Source organism: Neofelis nebulosa, chromosome 11, assembly GCF_028018385.1.
Source record: "Neofelis nebulosa isolate mNeoNeb1 chromosome 11, mNeoNeb1.pri, whole genome shotgun sequence".
NCBI classification, from domain to species: domain Eukaryota; kingdom Metazoa; phylum Chordata; class Mammalia; order Carnivora; family Felidae; genus Neofelis; species Neofelis nebulosa.
The window spans coordinates 19,199,376-19,216,503 of NC_080792.1; the positions used below are offsets into that span (position 1 = coordinate 19,199,376).

General features: G+C 35.6%; 1 protein-coding gene across 5 annotated transcripts in view; it reads left to right on the plus strand.

Annotated features, from left to right (window-relative positions):
- TXNL1 (thioredoxin like 1) overlaps positions 1-16,730 on the plus strand; it is a 34,005-nt gene extending 17,275 nt beyond the window's left edge. Inside the window, exons 4-9 of one of the 5 annotated variants that reach the window (XM_058691990.1) lie at positions 2,439-2,561; positions 5,220-5,289; positions 6,912-7,084; positions 10,239-10,343; positions 15,063-15,105; positions 16,496-16,657. In XM_058691990.1, coding sequence (XP_058547973.1) covers positions 2,439-2,561; positions 5,220-5,289; positions 6,912-7,084; positions 10,239-10,343; positions 15,063-15,101 — 510 coding nt within the window. In that variant the 3' untranslated portion in view covers positions 15,102-15,105; positions 16,496-16,657. Of the gene's footprint in view, positions 1-2,438; positions 2,562-5,219; positions 5,290-6,911; positions 7,085-10,238; positions 10,361-11,102; positions 11,995-14,164; positions 14,606-15,062; positions 15,106-16,495 lie in introns of those variants that run through there. The other 4 variants (XM_058691989.1, XM_058691991.1, XM_058691993.1 and 1 more) reach the window with 4 other exon arrangements.
- The last annotated feature ends 398 nt before the right edge of the window (positions 16,731-17,128 follow it).

Here is a 17,128-nt window from a genome sequence, read left to right on the forward strand (position 1 = left end):
TGACTAGTGCAACTGAAGGACTGAATTTTGAGTTTTATCTGCTTTTAATTAATTTCATTTTAAATTATCACATGTGGCTAATGGCTATCTTATTGTACACCGTAGGTTGAGACCATCTGTCTTATAGACTGTCCCACAATCTGGATTTGTCTGATTGTTTTCTCATTATTCTTTCCTCATTGGCAAGTTGATTACATAGGTAGTGATATTTATTTCCAATTGTGTATTTCTGGAATGTGTCAATTTGCAGTTAAGTCAGATATAATGCCAATTTGTCCTAGACAGTGTTGTGTAGCAAAGCACTTTAATGCAACTGTTTGAGTGTGATAACTTGTTTTGTGTGCCCCAGGATAAATATAAAAACAACTTCAGGTAAATCACCTATTTATTTTTCATCATTAAGATATTGCAAGCATGATTTCAGTGTTGTCTTCATGCCTGGGATCATAGTCCTAGATACAGTATTGAAGAGGCATCTTGGTAGGATGGAAGACATAAGTGTTTAAAGATTTTGTTAGAACTGTCCTTTCAAGGGAAATGTTCAACTTAAAGTTCAAAGTGATTCTGTAATAGTAGAACTTTGCTTTATAGTGCCAGCACACCAACCCCCACTGTTTTTAAATTGGCTATGGTATGATACCCTGAATAATATGTTCAACATCTAATGCAATATAACATTTAATATAATTCAAAATAGCATTTTGGCTTTAAAAGCATTTAGGCCCCTCCATGAATAATTAAGGATCTATTCTAATAATTATTGATAATTATGTTGCTAATTATTTGACATGTAAAAAAGTTTTCTTTAGAATGATACATACATGTATTAGTATCCTCTGTATACAAAATATAATACTCTTTATGATAGAAAGGTGAATATGCAATTAACTGATAATCTAAAATACTTGGTAAACTTAAAATTAGTCCTTGTTTAGTAGATTAAATGGATGTTTTTCTAGAAAAATAGTTTATCAAAATCAACTCCACTAGAAGCAGAACTCCTAAATAGACCAGTCACCATAGAGGAAGTAGAGAAAATAGTCGAAGACCTGTACCATAAAGGGCAAGATGACTTCACAGGGAAGTTCTACCAGATCTTAAGATCAGATAGCCTAGTGTTATTCCAGACTACTTAAGGCCATATAAAAAGAGAGAAAACTTTCTAAATTTCTTTTTGAAGTAAATATGACCTTGATCCCAGAATCTGACAAAATGTGCACCAAAACAAAACAAAAACAAAAAAACCACTGACCAGTTCCAATTAGGACCAATTGTAAAACTCTTAAAATATTAGTAAACAAAATCCAGCAATCTAAAGGAGAAAAGTTATAATCTCCTAATACGGAGAAAAGGCATTTGACAGAATTCAGTACCCATTTATTTTTAAAACCGTCCGTAAAATCTAAATGAGAGAGCATTAGAGGCACTCCTGCTAAAGTCAGAGACCATGCAAGGATGCCCACAGTCACTGCTCTGGCCGTGTGTTGGAAGTATTAACCAACATGTACACAGGAGACAGAAAGATGTTAAATACCACAGGGAAGCGATCAGCAAAATCCAAAATATTAGAAATCCATAGGCACTAGATGACCATAGATTAAAGGAGTTGAGAGACATTAACCAAATATGGCATACTTTGTTTGGAGTCCTGTTTTGAGTCTAACAGTTCAACTGTAAAACATTTTTAAGACCAAGAAATTTGGACACAGATATTTGCTGATCACTAAAGTATTACTCATTGTTTCAGTTGTGATAATAATATTGAGAATTTTTTTTAAAGAGCCCTTATCTCTCAGAAATGCTCATGAACACACTGAAATGTTCATGAATGAAATGAAGAAATGTCTAAGATTTATTTGAAAACAGGAGGGTAGGGACTGCTTGCAGGGGAAAGGTGAAACAAGAGTGGCCATGAGCTGATTATTGTAGCTGGGATTATTAAAGACTGACTACCTGAGGTTCACTGTAGTATTCTATTTATACATGTTTGAAATTTTCCATAATAAAAAACGTTTTAATCCTTATTTGTTATTCATCTCAAATGTAAACTCTTTATGGATGTAGGTTTAAAGAGCACATGACTACTAGAAGAGGGAGGTAGGCTTCCTTTGGATCTTAACAGATATTTTAATTTGTATATTTTCCACTGCAAAACACTGTTAGCAAAAAATGTCAACATTTTATAATCTTAGTGTTAAAGACTTGGTTTTTGATACTTTGTCAAGTGGGCAAAGCCTAGATTTGGCTTTCATAGTGATAGGTCTCAGTCAGAAATTCAAATGAAAGCCTTATTATAAAAGTTTTAGTAGCTATCTCTTAAAAGAGAAGTTTTTTTTAAAGTTGTCTAACCTAGAGAAAATCATGTATTTACGTTTCTGATGAAGATTGTTAAACCAAATCGAAATCCTTTGCCTAAAGTCTTGATTTAATTTTTTCAGATGGATTTAATGCCTTTTATTAACAAAGCTGGCTGTGAATGTCTTAACGAAAGTGACGAGCATGGATTTGACAACTGTTTACGAAAAGATATGACCTTCTTGGAATCTGATTGTGATGAACAGGTAATTGAATACTTCCCAGTTAAAGCTTATAGGGATCATCAGTGTTTATGCCTGTTCTGGGTTCTTTATCATGTTTCCATCTCATGGTTTTATGTTTCTCCTTCCCAGATGACCACTTCCTTTCCTTTTTTTTAAGTTTCAGTTTCTTTGGCGATATAGACCCACCTCCTTACTCTGTTCTGTACAAGCTGCCAAGGTCATTATACAGAATCTTAGAATTCTTGGATTGGCCCGACTGCTGAGTTGAGTTGAGCTGAGCTTTGACCGTTCTTAAATCCTTTTGTTCATTCTAGACCTGTCTTCCCTATTTTTTTTTTTTTTTAACATTTATTTATTTTTGAGACAGAGAGCATGAATGGGGGAGGGTCAGAGAGAGAGGGAGACACAGAATCTGAAACAGGCTCCAGGCTCTGAGCTGTCAGCACAGAGCCCGATGCGGGGCTCGAACTCACGGACCCCGATCATGACCTGAGCCGAAGTCGGATGCCCAACCGACTGAGCCACCCAGGTGCTCCCTGTCTTCCCTATTTTTTACCCACCCAGATGAGTCTGTATCTGAGAAAGAGAGAATAATTAGATGAGTACTCCCTATATGTCCGGTCCTCATTCCCAGCTGTAAACCTGTATCGTACTTCCCTATACTTCCCTGCATTGTCATCACAGAGGAAGTAGTGTAGTCCTGCCTTGATCAAGCCATCATTACTTGACTGTTCATCTTGACTGTTATTTTCCTTAATTTTCTTTCCTTTTTTAATGTTCATTTGTTTTTAGAAAGCACTCATGCACGAGTGGGAGAGGGGCAGAGAGAGAGAGAGAAAGGGAGAGAAAGGAGGGAGAATCCCAAGCGGGCTCCATGCTGTCAGTGCAGAGCCCGACACGGGACTCGATCCCATGAACCGTGAAATCATGACCTCATCCAAAATCAAGAATCAGACGCTTAACTGGCTGACTCACGCAGGCACTCCCTTAATTTACTTTCTAATCTGTTGTCTCTGCTTTGTCCCCCATTCCAGTTCATCTTCTACATGTTCACAAAAGTTCTTCTTCTTTTTTTTTAAAGTAGGCTTCACACCCAGTGTTGAGCCCAACGCAGGGCTTGAACTCACGACCCTGAGATTAATACCTGAGCTGAAATCAAGAGTCAGACTCTTGGGGCACGTGGGTGGCTCAGTCAGTTGAGTGACTTAGGCCCAGGTCCTGATCCCGTGCTTTGTGGGTTTGAGTCAAGTTTCGGGCTCTGTGCTGACAGCTCAGAGCCTGGAGCCTGCTTCAGATTCTGTGTCTCCCTCTCTCTATGCCCCTCCCGCACTCTGTCTCTCTGTCTCCCAAAAATAAATAAACATAAAAAAAAAATTATTAGAGTCAGACTCTTAACTGGCTGAGCTATGCAGGAATCCCCAAAAGTTATTCTTCTAAAACAGAAATCTGATCATGCCACTCTTTCTCAAAAGATTTACATGATTCTTCTTCACAGTTTTCAGGAAGAGATTCAAGATTCTTGATCTGTTTCTAGCTTTCCATTCTCATCTCCTCCTCACCTGTGGTTCAAGTCTCTAAATATGTCATGTTTATTATTTTTTGACACACTATTACAGGTCAAGTATAAGAAGTATTTATATAACCAGAGGAAATGGTCTGGGTGTTTTCTTAGGCACACAGACCACAATGATCCTGAAATCATAAATCCAAATTCAATCTTGCCTCCCACTACAGCTGCCTTACTGAACAGCTTTAAGAATATTGTTCACTATTGTGTTCCTTGTAAATGGTGCCCTGAATATAATGATGCATATCAGCAGAACTGACCACAGCTTCCCTGAAATCTTCCTGCCAGGAAAATCTTCCTCCTAGGGTAGAAGCAGAGATACGTACATCATACACAATTTTAGCTGGAAAGAAGACTGAGCAAATGACTCATGGTTTCTTAGAGATCGGCGTCCTGACAATGTTTCCTATCCCGGTTCCCTTATGTGACCTTCTATATTCAGTTAGCCAGATTAAGTTTAGGATGGAGGTCTGGAGGTTACCATAGAGCTATTAAAAGTCTTATTCTTCTGAGTTTTGGATCATGTACAGTGCATTTGAGAGCTAGTTTCTTCACATAATCGGTGCAGTGTCTTCATATTATCAGATGATGTGGGTGCATGCTTGAAAAACCATCCTACAAAATGTTCAGCTTATATTCTAAAATATATAGTTTAATTTTATTTTACTTTGGGGATTTTGTTTAATTTTTTGGAAGGCAAAATGCTTGCCAGTTTACAGGTTACAAGACCTTAGGATCTTAGGCATTACCCACCCCCTCCTTTTTTATAGGCTCTACACCCAAGGTGGGGCTCGAACTCACAACCCCTAAATCAAGAATCACATGATCCGCTGAGCCAGCAAGGATCTCCCCTCACGCATGTTTTTAGTTTAGTTTATTCCTTTAAATTTTGTCATCATTCCCTTATATGAATAATAGATGATTGTATTTCTCAAATGTCAGTCTAATTAAATTACTTTCAATTTACTGATTTTTTAATATTACATTGGTTTTGTGAAATGAGTTAAATATTTTCTGCCTTTGAATTAATCATTTTAACTCTACTTAGCTGTTGTGTATATTCAAGGTGTTCAAGAGCCCTTTTAAAATAAAACTTGTTATTTTCTTCACAGCTTCTCATTACTGTGGCATTTAATCAACCTGTTAAGCTTTATTCAATGAAATTTCAAGGGCCAGATAATGGTGAGTAGTGGGTAGCCCCTTAACTTTCTGCTCTGTGGATCTGTCAGCGCATTTTTAAAACTAATGAAATAATAGAGGTAGATATTCCTTGTGTTGGGAAAGAGTGAAATTGTTTCTGGAACAAAGCAAGGGGACAAATGAATGTGCAAATAAGGTAAGATTATTAGGAACTGATGAAACGACAGATTTTACCTTCTTTCTAAAATTTTTTATTTTAGAATTTAAGTTCCCCTCTTAATCTGAAAACAAAGGAACTCTTCCAGTTCTTGTTCTGAAACTCCAGTTTCGAAGTAGCCATTTTTCAGGATCACAACTGGGAGAAATTTATTTCACACTCCTCCTATTACAGATGATAAAACTAAGGTTCTGTATCTTCCTGTTTGTGACCTCTTAGTAGTTTCATCTTCTTTATATATTATGATACTGTAAACATGATTGTACAGACTTGGCATTTCTCTTTTTATTAAATAAAGAATTTTCCTTATTTATACTCCCTCTTTTTCCTGTTCTTAATTGATTTTTTTGGGAGGGGAGTCTTGGGGATTAGGACTTTTTTTCTGTTTTCTTTTTAATTGGGAGAAACAGTAGGCACCCTGTTTATCAGATAGCATTCCCTTCTCATTTGTTATTTTATTTTATTTTATTTAAAAAAAATTTTTTTTTAACGTTTATTTATTTTTGAGACAGAGAGAGACAGAGCATGAACGGGGGAGGGTCTGAGAGAGAGGGAGACACAGAATCGGAAACAGGCTCCAGGCTCCGAGCCATCAGCCCAGAGCCTGACGCGGGGCTCGAACTCACGGACCGCGAGATCGTGACCTGGCTGAAGTCGGACGCTTAACCGACTGCGCCACCCAGGCGCCCCTCATTTATTATTTTAAATGATTATGTATTAGTATTTTTCATTAATAAAATTATATCTTCTGGAAATACTCAGTATTTGTGAAAGCAGTTGCTATAGAGATGAGTAAGCAATATGAATATGTTAAGATTCCTTAACTAGCCACAAAGTAATGAGTTTTGGGTTATACCCTGAGGTTAAAGGGACTAAGACATCCTATAAATGTGATCTAACCACTCAGCACATCTTAATCCCTAAGATGAAATTTGGCAATTTGTAGAATTAATTTCCTTTGAGCTAAATGTTGTCACTGGTAATGCTCTTCTCCTAAATAACAAATGTACCAATTGTTGGCAACTGCAAGACCCAGCTCAAATGTTAATTCCTTTTATGAAACTTTTTGTTAACCTGCGTGCATTGTCAGACTCTTTCCGCCTTCCCTGCGTCTCCTCATTAGTAATGTTGCATTATTACAGAGTGTCTTTTATATTGAGGTCAAGAAGTCTGTGAATGTATATGTGTATGCATATTGTGCATGTGTGTTTCAATCTAATATTCTCAGTTCTTAGTATAAGGCTAGCAGGCCAAGAATACACTAGTAAATGTCTATTAAAAAAAAAAAAAAGAATGTGAAAATACTCAGAATTTCTTAAAATTCCTGAAGATGCATGTAGGTATGTGCTTATATTTGAATGTGTATCTGGTTGTATAGACTGAACGAATAACGAAGAAAGTATTGCAAGTTTGGTTTTACATTTAATTTTATTCTACCATTTTATAGGTCAGGGTCCTAAATATGTAAAAATTTTTATCAATCTACCCCGATCTATGGATTTTGAAGAAGCAGAAAGAAGTGAACCAACTCAAGCTCTGGAACTAACAGAGGATGATATTAAAGAAGATGGTATTGTCCCACTTCGTTACGTTAAATTTCAGAATGTTAACAGTGTAACTGTAAGTAGTATTTGAACTATATTTAATGGGTGTTTGGGTGACAGTTCATGCTATCTTCACTATCCTGGGTGATTCTAAATGATCCTTTAAGGTAGTTTTTTGTCCTCTTGATTTGAAATGAGTGAAAAAATTTGAAATGAGTAATATAATGAGCTAATTAAATTTTCTTCTTTTAATTTATCTGTGTGTTCTGAAAAGGAAGGACAGGTTGATTTTTTTTTTTTTTTTAATTTGTGAATATGTCAGTTACTTTGTATATTTGGCAGTTCTTATTAAAAGTTTGTTACAGACCATTTAGACTTAAACAGAAGATATTTGTACATAATCTTTCATACCTGGTAATGAGTGATGATTCAGTTGTAAAATCCAATTTACTTTTCTAGAACATACAGTTTTTAATAGTGTAGTGGTCATGATCTCAATACAGATGATTTTTTAAAAAGATACTTTTACATTACCTTAATTTACATTAAGTCAACTGCTTCTTAGCAGTTATTAATTCTTTTGTGAATTATTGTAACGAAACCCAGCATATGTTCTCCCAACCACCTCCTTCTCCCTCCCAGCCCAGTCTTTCAGAGCAGGGAGTAGGAGGGTTAAAGGAGAATAGTGGAATGAATACCTATAAAAACAGTGGGAACCAGCACAGAGTCACTGAGAGCAAGTCGGGCCAAATTAATGTAATTTTCTTGATTTAATGAAATGATTCTGGTTTTTGTAAATTAGAAGAATGCTATAATGTGTTCATTTTAGGAGGTTTTCACTGGAGTTTCACAGAATGTTCTTAGTAGTAAGATGAAGGAAGGATTATCATTGAGATTTCAATATTTGGAATATTTTATTCAAATGAAATCGAAGAAAATGATTATATTAAACTAGAATATTGGTTATCAGATATTTTCCTGACCTACATTTGTACCATTAATACAATACCTGTTGCTTTATTTAGTGATAGAAGGGAGGCATTTGTTTATTGGAAAAGCCCTTTCAACCCAAACATCCCGACCTAATCTCTGTCATTGAGAATCGCTATACATAGTTATCTTGTGATAGGCTCAAGTCTTTATGTACTGTGTCCTATCTCAATCAGACATGCTTATCAGTTTTTTGGTGATGAAATTGAAATCAAAATGACAGTTTTGATTGGAAAGGCTAAAGTAAGATGAATTTTAAAAGCAGTGAATATGAACTGTTGTGCCTTATAAGATTCAAAGAGCATTACAAGTAAATGGAGAGCTGGTTTAATAGTTTACCTATTATAGTCTTGGAATTTTTTTTTTTAAACATTTATTTGTTTTTGAGCGAGAACACAAGTGGGGGAAGGACAGAGAGAGGGCGACAGAGGACTCGAAGCAGGCTCTGCACAGACAGCACAGAGCCCGATGTGGGGCTCAAACTCATTAAGTTGAGCTCATGACCTGAGTCAAAGTCAGATGCTCAACCAACTGAGCCACCCAGGTGCCCCTATAGTCTTGGAATTTTTAATTGATAAGCTTGGTTTGAGATGAATCTCTGCTTGCCTATAAATACCAAAAACTGATTAATTCCATCAGAGAATGAAAGAAATATGTTGTCTAAATCAAGAGAGGCAAAATTCTTTTCCTTTTTTTAATGTTTTATTTATTTATTTTAGAGAGAGAACCCACACCTGTGTGTGAGCAGGGGAAGAGCAGAAAGGGGGGTGGGGAGAGAATCCTAAGCAGGCTCTGTGCTGTTAGCACAGAGACCGACACGGGGCTCAGTCTCCATGAACCATGAGGTCATGATGAGCCGAAATCAAGAGTAGGATGCTAAATTGACTGAGCTACCTAGGTGCACCTAGAGAGGCAATATTCTTAAGTAGACAGCATCTAGAGTAATGTGTTTTTTAAAAAAATACTACTTGGCAATGAGAAAGAATGAAATCTTCATTTGCAACAATGTGGATGGAACTGGAGGGTATCATGCTAAGTGAAATACGTCAGAGAAAGTTATCATGTTTTCACTCATGTGGAATTTGAGAAACTTAACAGAAGACCATGGGGAAAGGAAGGGGAGAAAATAATTTCAAACAGAGAGGGAGGCAAACCATAAAAAACTCTTAAATATGGAGAACAGACTGAGGGTTGATGGGGGTGGTGAGGAGAGAGGGGAAAATGAGTGGCAGTGATGGGCATTGAGGGAGGGCACTTATTGGGATGAGCACTGGTGTTGTATGTAAGCAGTGAATCATGGGAATCTATTCCTGAAACGAAGAGCACACTGTGTACACTGTATGTTAGATAACTTGACAATAAGTTATATTTAGAAAAAAAAGAAACTCCAGCTTAGCCATCCAAACACACACACACACACACACACACAGAAAATCCAATATATTGAAAAAGTTGAAAAAGGAGCTGTGAGTAAAGCTGCTGTCTACTATCATGCTGAAGGGAGTTTTTAAATAGAAAGTATAAAGAGTCAGGGTGCCTGGTGGCTCAGTTGGTTAAGCAGCCAACTCTGGATTTTGGCCCATGTCATGATCTCACGATTCGTGAGTTTGAGCCCCGTGTCGGGCTCTGTGCTGACAGCACGGAGCCTGCTTGGGATTTCCCTCTCTCTCTGCCCCTCCCTTGCTCTCTCTCTCTCTCTCTCTCTCAAATAAATTAATTAGAAAATGTAAAGAGTCAAGCTTAATAAAATATGCAGGCTATAATATAGTGTAATTTTAGGAGCAGATTTCCAATATTTTTTCTTTTAATATTTTAGGAAATAGAATGAATGGATGAGTATCAGAAAATAGCTGCAGAGACTTCCCTCAGTCAGAAACTAATTTTCATAAAATTTCAACAGCAGTCTGTCCTCTGTAATGAATTTCATACTCTTTCATCATTCTCTCTAAAGAGTTTAAGTGTGACTCCTCCACACCATGACACTAACTTATCAGGAACTTCTATATGTAGGTGTCTTGCTGTGAGATCCTGGAGAAGGTGAGGCTAGCAGGGCAAACAGTGGAGTTCATAGTCCCACAGGAGTAGTAGTCTAAGTGTAGTTTGGATTGGTTCTTCCAAGAGTGGGAGGTATTTTTATTAATAATCTAACAAAACCAGTTAAATTTAAAGCATGTATATGAAAAAAGGATTACAATCATTAATATAAAAAAATCTTTTTTTTTTTTTTTGGTTGGGGGTAGATATTTGTTCAGTCCAATCAAGGTGAAGAGGAAACAACAAGAATTTCATATTTTACTTTTATTGGTACACCAGTCCAGGCAACAAATATGAATGACTTCAAACGAGTAAGTTTATTTAATTGGTATTTAGGGAAAGTAAAAATATAATTTTAAAGAAATAATTTCATTAAGATCAAAATCATACCATGTCATGATATTTGGGGTTAAACTAGAACAGTAGGTTCTTCTAATCACATTTTTGATATTTAACTAAAGGATATTTCTAATAAAATTAAGTCCTACTGATACAGTATGTATTAGTAAATGGTATCCAAATAAGAGGGTGAAAATATTTCCTGAACATAGCATAATGTACAGAACTGTTGAATCTAATATAACATTGTGTATCAGCCATACTTCATATTAAGATCCCTAACTGTAATGAAGTAAAAGATAAATAAAAGGAAATTAATTTAAACCTAAACCAAACTAAATAAATGTTTGGTTATAGAAAGTAGTTAGGAATAATGTCAAAATAGGAGTAAGTTAAAATCATTATTATAAGTGAATTTTTAAGAATTTTGCTGATATTAAGATTTTGATTATATAGTTTCTGATGAAAACATTTAAAATCACGTGAATAATTTTAATCAAAAAGTTTTACTACACTGGGATGCTTTTAAACCTGTGTGCTGAAGACCACGTTGCATAAGCAAATAAATTTTCAGTGAACAGGCAGATTGTATATGTATGTATGTGCGTATGTTTTTGTTTTATTTTGTGAACGCAGTCCTAAGGTTTGCAAAGAATTTGTAACATGTATGGGACCCTTAGGAATGAGAACATTTTGTACATTCGTGAAACTGCTGCTACTTGCTTCCTTAGGGTGACTCCTAAGATCTTACAACCACAGATCAGGGCAGTGCCACCGAGAGCTTGATCAGAACAGAACCCAGTAGCCATACACAGATTAAGTGCAGCAGCACAGGAGATGGAGGTATCACTGTGTTTCCGATGGATCCTTGGCAGCCATCTAGAATGGGAAGTGAGTGTAAGGAGGTCATTATATGACAGGAGGTTTCCCCAGGACTGCCAGTGCCTGGAGGAAGAGGTGTTCTGCTGAACGATTTCGACTCCTGTTTGGGGACCAGAAGCCATGGGGCACCCTGAAAACTCTTATTCTTTTTGATGGGATCTACAGATCTAATTTTAATTCAGTTACAGAAAAATTCACGAAACTGCGTCATTGTGGATAAGCTTATAAGATTGTATGCCGTTTTTACAAAATTGATAACCTTGACCATAGATCTTTTAACTGGTCATTTTCGACTACTATATCTTCCTGTCTCATAACATAATTAACTTTTGGGAGCTGTAGGACAATTATGTACTTAGACCTGTCATGTCAGATGTTTGACATATGTGTAATGACAGGTCAGAAGAAGCAGAGATTAAACATCTACATTTTTATGATATGAGATATGCTGTACTGGGAAAATGTGTGAGCACCAAAGACATTTTGGCTGCCTGCTTTGTTACTTTGCCTGTTTGGATTAAATGCCATTGGATTTGGCTTTAACTGCCTTGCATAGTTTGTTTTTAGCTTAATTCCTTCGTAAGATCTACTCTAAGCCATATTATTTCCTCATACCATTAATTCAGTTCAGGTTCCCTGCTTTTCACCTCAGCTCATGCTATTTGATTTCTATTTTTTTCTGTAAGTAACCACTGCTCCATCTTGACCATCTTCTTACCAGCCTGCCCTTCAGTCAAGTTTTCTAATGTGCATTAATAGTTGTCCATCTAAGAATCTGTCTCCACTTGTTTGGTTTTAACATCCTCCCTTTCCTAATATCCTCCCTCTCCTATGCCTTCTAGCCTGGTTTCTCTCTCTCTCTCTCTCTCTCTCTCTCTCTCTCTCTCTCTCTCTCTCTTTTGACTTACCAGACTACATGTTTTGGACTGTCTTTAGGCTAGCAAAGGTGTTAGATTTTTCTTAGCTAAATACCTTGTAGCCTTATTTAACGTTACTGTAGAGCAGTAGTTCTCAAACTTTTTGGTGTCAGGACTCTTTTACACTATTAAGTATTATTGAGGACCAGAAAGAGCTTTTGTTAAGGTAGGCTATATCTAATATTTACCCTTTAAGAAACTGAAACTGAGAAATTTAAAAATTATTTATTTATAAATAATAAACTCATGTGTTAACACATAGAATATTTTTAAGTTATATATTTTCCAAAATAAAAACCAATTTAGCAAGAAGAGCATTGTTTTCTGCTTTACAAATTTTTTTATCATCTGGCTTCATAGACCCCTCTCATTCTCTGCCTATTTCTCCATTTAGTCAGGTTTGCCACGACAGGTCATGTAGCCACTGGAAAACTCCATTGTACGCTTGTAACACAATGAGAGTTAAGAAGGCAAATAACAATTTAGCATTATTTTGAAAATAGTGTTGACTTTGAACACTCCCTGAAAGGGTCTCAGGGACCATCAGCCTAGATTGCACTGAGAACCGCTTCGAGAATAATTTAATACTGTCATGGACTCCTTTCTTGGTGTTTGTCCCTTGCTTTTAATGTTTGATAAATTTGAATTGGTTGAACGATTTTCTTATTTGTGTATATTAATATTACATTTCCTTTTAATAGTTTCTGAATGAGACTTGTGTCATTCATTGAATTGTTCCTCAAAAGTAAGCTAATATTTCAGTGCTTTTGGCATGATGCTAGGACAACATCAGTGTAGGAAAATTGCAATAAAATTTGGCCATTTTAGATTTTGTCTTGATGAGTCGCTTACTAAAAATTGCAAGTGACTTTTGTTTCTAGAAAAGGAAATGGTAGATACATGGTATAGTACTTGTCCTTGTAGTACTACTCCACGTGTGATCATAGTCCCTGTCATAGCGAGTTTATATTCTTAAAGGAGAATGCACAAACATTTGAAAAGTTAATCAAAATTAATCAAAGCTTAAGTTCAAGTCTCTTCCTGTACAGAATAGTCTCATACTTTCCTAGCCCAGTGATACTTCCTCTTTCCCAAGGATGTCTAGGAAAGGAATGAGAATGTTTTGTGGAGGAAGAGGGTCTTGAACTAAACTGGGAGTAGATATGGATAGAGGAAAAGATAGCAGTGGGCACTCCAGGGAGAATGGAAAATAAGAATTTGGGCATGAAAATGGAAAGGTGCAGGACTTTGTTTAGGCAGTCTGAATTTCAAAGGGATTACATATAGTAATTAGAATTTAAAATTTCAAAATAGATTTGGCATGTATTTTTATCAGCACAGAGAGGAACGTTTTGATCCTTTGTGTAGTGAAAAGAGCTACATAAAATGGTTTAAAGAATGATAAAATAGAATTGTTTTGCATTTTCAGTTTACATTTTTATGTTGTGTGAGTTGTTTCTAGATAATTTTAGTTTTCAGAGTGTCATTGATCTTCTCCTTATGTCCCTAAGATGACAGAAGCTAAGGTAATACTGATGAATCTTGGATGTTGGATAGAAATCTTAGACCACCTTGCATGTTATTACAACTTTAAAGGTTATACTTGTAGGATATTGTAGACTAGCACACATCTCCCACTTGTCTGTTTTTGGCTATTATAGGCATTGTACACACATTATAATATACACTTGGGCTATTTGTTGTTGTAAATGGATTTTTTGTGTTGCAGCATGAAAAGCTTGCCATCTTAATTGGAAGTAGATATTTTCTTTACTAAACTATGCTCTATACATGGATTGCTTTATTTTAATACAAAAGTAATAACATATAAGCAGACAAAATGAGCAAAATTGAAGGGGCTTCTGCTTCTTAGGGAATGAGGTGCATGTGAAAAGCAGAGAAGGTTTTCTATCACTGTAATAAAAATAGACTTCTAAACTGGCCATTCACCGTATCAGCTATTTTTGTAACATTTCTGTCTGTTTATTTTTCAGCTTTTTTAATGCAACTCAAATGAACTAAAAACAGAAGATTTTTAAAAATGAAGTAATATAAAGATTGACCTTATCTCACCCTACTCCCCTCCTTGCTTCTCTGCTCATCCGTATAGCACCTGTCTGCTCTCACCCTTCCCATGTTCTCGCCATTGTTGGTGCAAGATTTCTACAGCTTCCATCATCTGGATCAGCCTTCTTGTTACCTAGATTTCCTCAACCATCTCTTTCTTCAAGTCTTACTCTAGCCATGCTCTGTTGGCCTTCTGTTTTGGTTTTTATTTTGGGCTTGCAACTAGGTGCTTTAATTTCATTATTATACCATGTTGCTCCCCTGACTTTTACTTTTTTTACTTTCTCCTATCTCATATTTCATTTTTGTACTACATTTTGAGAAATAATATTGCAATAAAATGTTGTTAGTAATGCTTTCAGACTTAACTAGTAGTTGGTTGTTTTAATCCAATCTAAGGTTTAAATTTTATTTTTTGGGAACTGTAGAATCATTTTGAAAATCAAATAAGAATAGTTTCATATGTTTCTTTTATACTAGTACTAGCATAATATATTGATTAGTATAATAGGTTGCTTGTCTTTACCCAATGGAACTGTAGCCCCAAAGGCTTTTTGCTGGGTAATTATGGGCACGTTCTCTGCTTTGCCAACCCAAGTGAGCTCAAGGAGTTTAAAGACGGACTGAATGTTAGGCTGGGTTAAACTATTCACATAGAAGATCAATGGACTCTTTACTGAATAAATATTTTCGACACCTAATTTTGATGTACCTAGACTATTGTTTGAGGTGTAATATAAACACTTAAAAATGAATAAAAGAGCTTCTTTATGTTTTGGGGTGAGAAAATCCATATTGGAATGCTGAATTTCTTCTTTTTTACAGAGAATACACATTGGCAAGTTGAGAGTTATCAACCTGTGAAACAGTATGCAGATTTGTGTCTTCCACTGTATCACATCTGCTAAAATTTTAATTTTTAATATTAGTTGTTTTTGTTTTCTTTTGCTTAATCTAATAGCTCTGTGTTTTGTGTGTTCCCCAGTGATAATGATGATCAATAATGCTTTCAGTGTTTATATGCTTAAATTCATTTGTGATACAGATAGTGCCAGCTCCCCTTCTTTCTTAAGAAGGCTCCCCTTGGCCCTGAATTTTTTTTACTCTTATCCACATACTTTTACGAGACTGTCTCTTTAGCATTTTTATGGCTTTTTAGGCTAACACATGGTTTTTGTAGATCAGAGAGGAGATCTTTTAAAGTAGTAAAGGTGGTTTTCCTCAAGGTCAGGAAAAGAGCATGTTTAACATCATATGATTGAGAATGAAGTGGGTTTTTATAATCTTCTCTCATGAATGACATTGACCCAGCCATGTTCCATTTTAGACCAGGCATGTACAGAAGACCTTTATGAATTTTGCTTGATTCAGACTACCGTTTGGAACAGAATCAATTTAAAATATGAAAATTACACTTATAAATGTACATAGAAGTCTTGTACACAAATATATACTCAATAGCTTGCAATTGCATTCCTTCAGTGGCGTTTCTGCTATGAGAATACATTATCTAATGATAAATTTCAGGTTTTAAGTAAATTATTTGCTTAAAACTTAGTTGTAGAACTTTCCCACAGAGGTTTTGTTTGCTAGCACTGTTGGTAGAAACCTAGTTTATTCTTACATTTTTATGCTTCCACATTTGTAGCAAGTAGGCCCTCCAGTAGAGAATTTTCCTAATAATTGACAGAAACAAGATTTATTCTTTATGTTTTTTATAGTACATTTGTGGCAGCCAGGGTTTTTTTAAAAATAGAAACTAGGCAAAACTAGCCATTTTTAATCTGTTTTCATTGCAAATCTACATATTGAGAGAAAGTCTAGAAACCTGTCATCTTGGGCATTTAGACATAAGTTTAGCATACTCTTTTAATTCTGGAGTATTTTGTGATCGACATTTGATTTCTAATTGCCTAAAAATAGGTTGCCAAATATAGTTCACTTATAAAGCATCATCCTTTTATTAACTTCTCTAAACTGTCAACCTTGTTTTGAAAAATTGCATTACTTTTCCTTTAAACAGTGTGGGAAACCAAAATAGCCTGCATGTGTTTTATTTTTAATTCCTTGAGGCTGGGAGGAAAGGGACGGTCACAGTGTGCTTCAAACAATGAAAATACACTGCATGCCAAAATAAAATGGAGGGACAAAAATTAATACCAGGTTTTAAAGATGATTACCTGTTAGTAATATTTTGAAAATAACACATACTTCTAAATGAATAAGATGTACATGTAAAGTTATTTTTGTTTTTCTAGGTAGTTGGCAAAAAAGGAGAAAGCCACTAAGGTACAAAAGACACTGGAAGAGCATATTGCAATCAGATCTACAGCTCCTGGATAATTGCTTGATTCTCGCCAGAGACTGTCAATATTCCCTTCATTGCCATTACCAATAAATCATTGCTTTTGTTCGGATGGTATCACTAGTGTTTTTATTGTAATCTTGATACATGGAGTTGTAAATAAAAGTCACTACTTTTGCCAAGCTTAATTTTTGTCATTTTAAATAAGTATTTTCTCTTTTCATTTATTTGAAAATTGGCACACTTCTGATTTTAGAAGGGACTTACGTGTCTGCTAGTATATTGATTGAAAGCTAGTTTCTTTCTATAGGGGAGCAAGACTGTTTTATTAGGGAATTAAGGAGTACGTGTGTGCTCATGTACACACACAGCAAGAGATTTTGATAAATGGACTTAGAACAGCTAAGTATGGTAAAATGAGTACTAACTCATGTTTATTAAACATTTGGGTATCTGAGCCATAGAAATTGCTCAAGTTATAACGTACTAGAAATAAGTTTAATGAGATTTAACTGTTCTTACCTAAAACTGTTAATGGGACCACAGATTTTAATCCCTTCTGGATGACCTTTAAAAATTTGAGTCA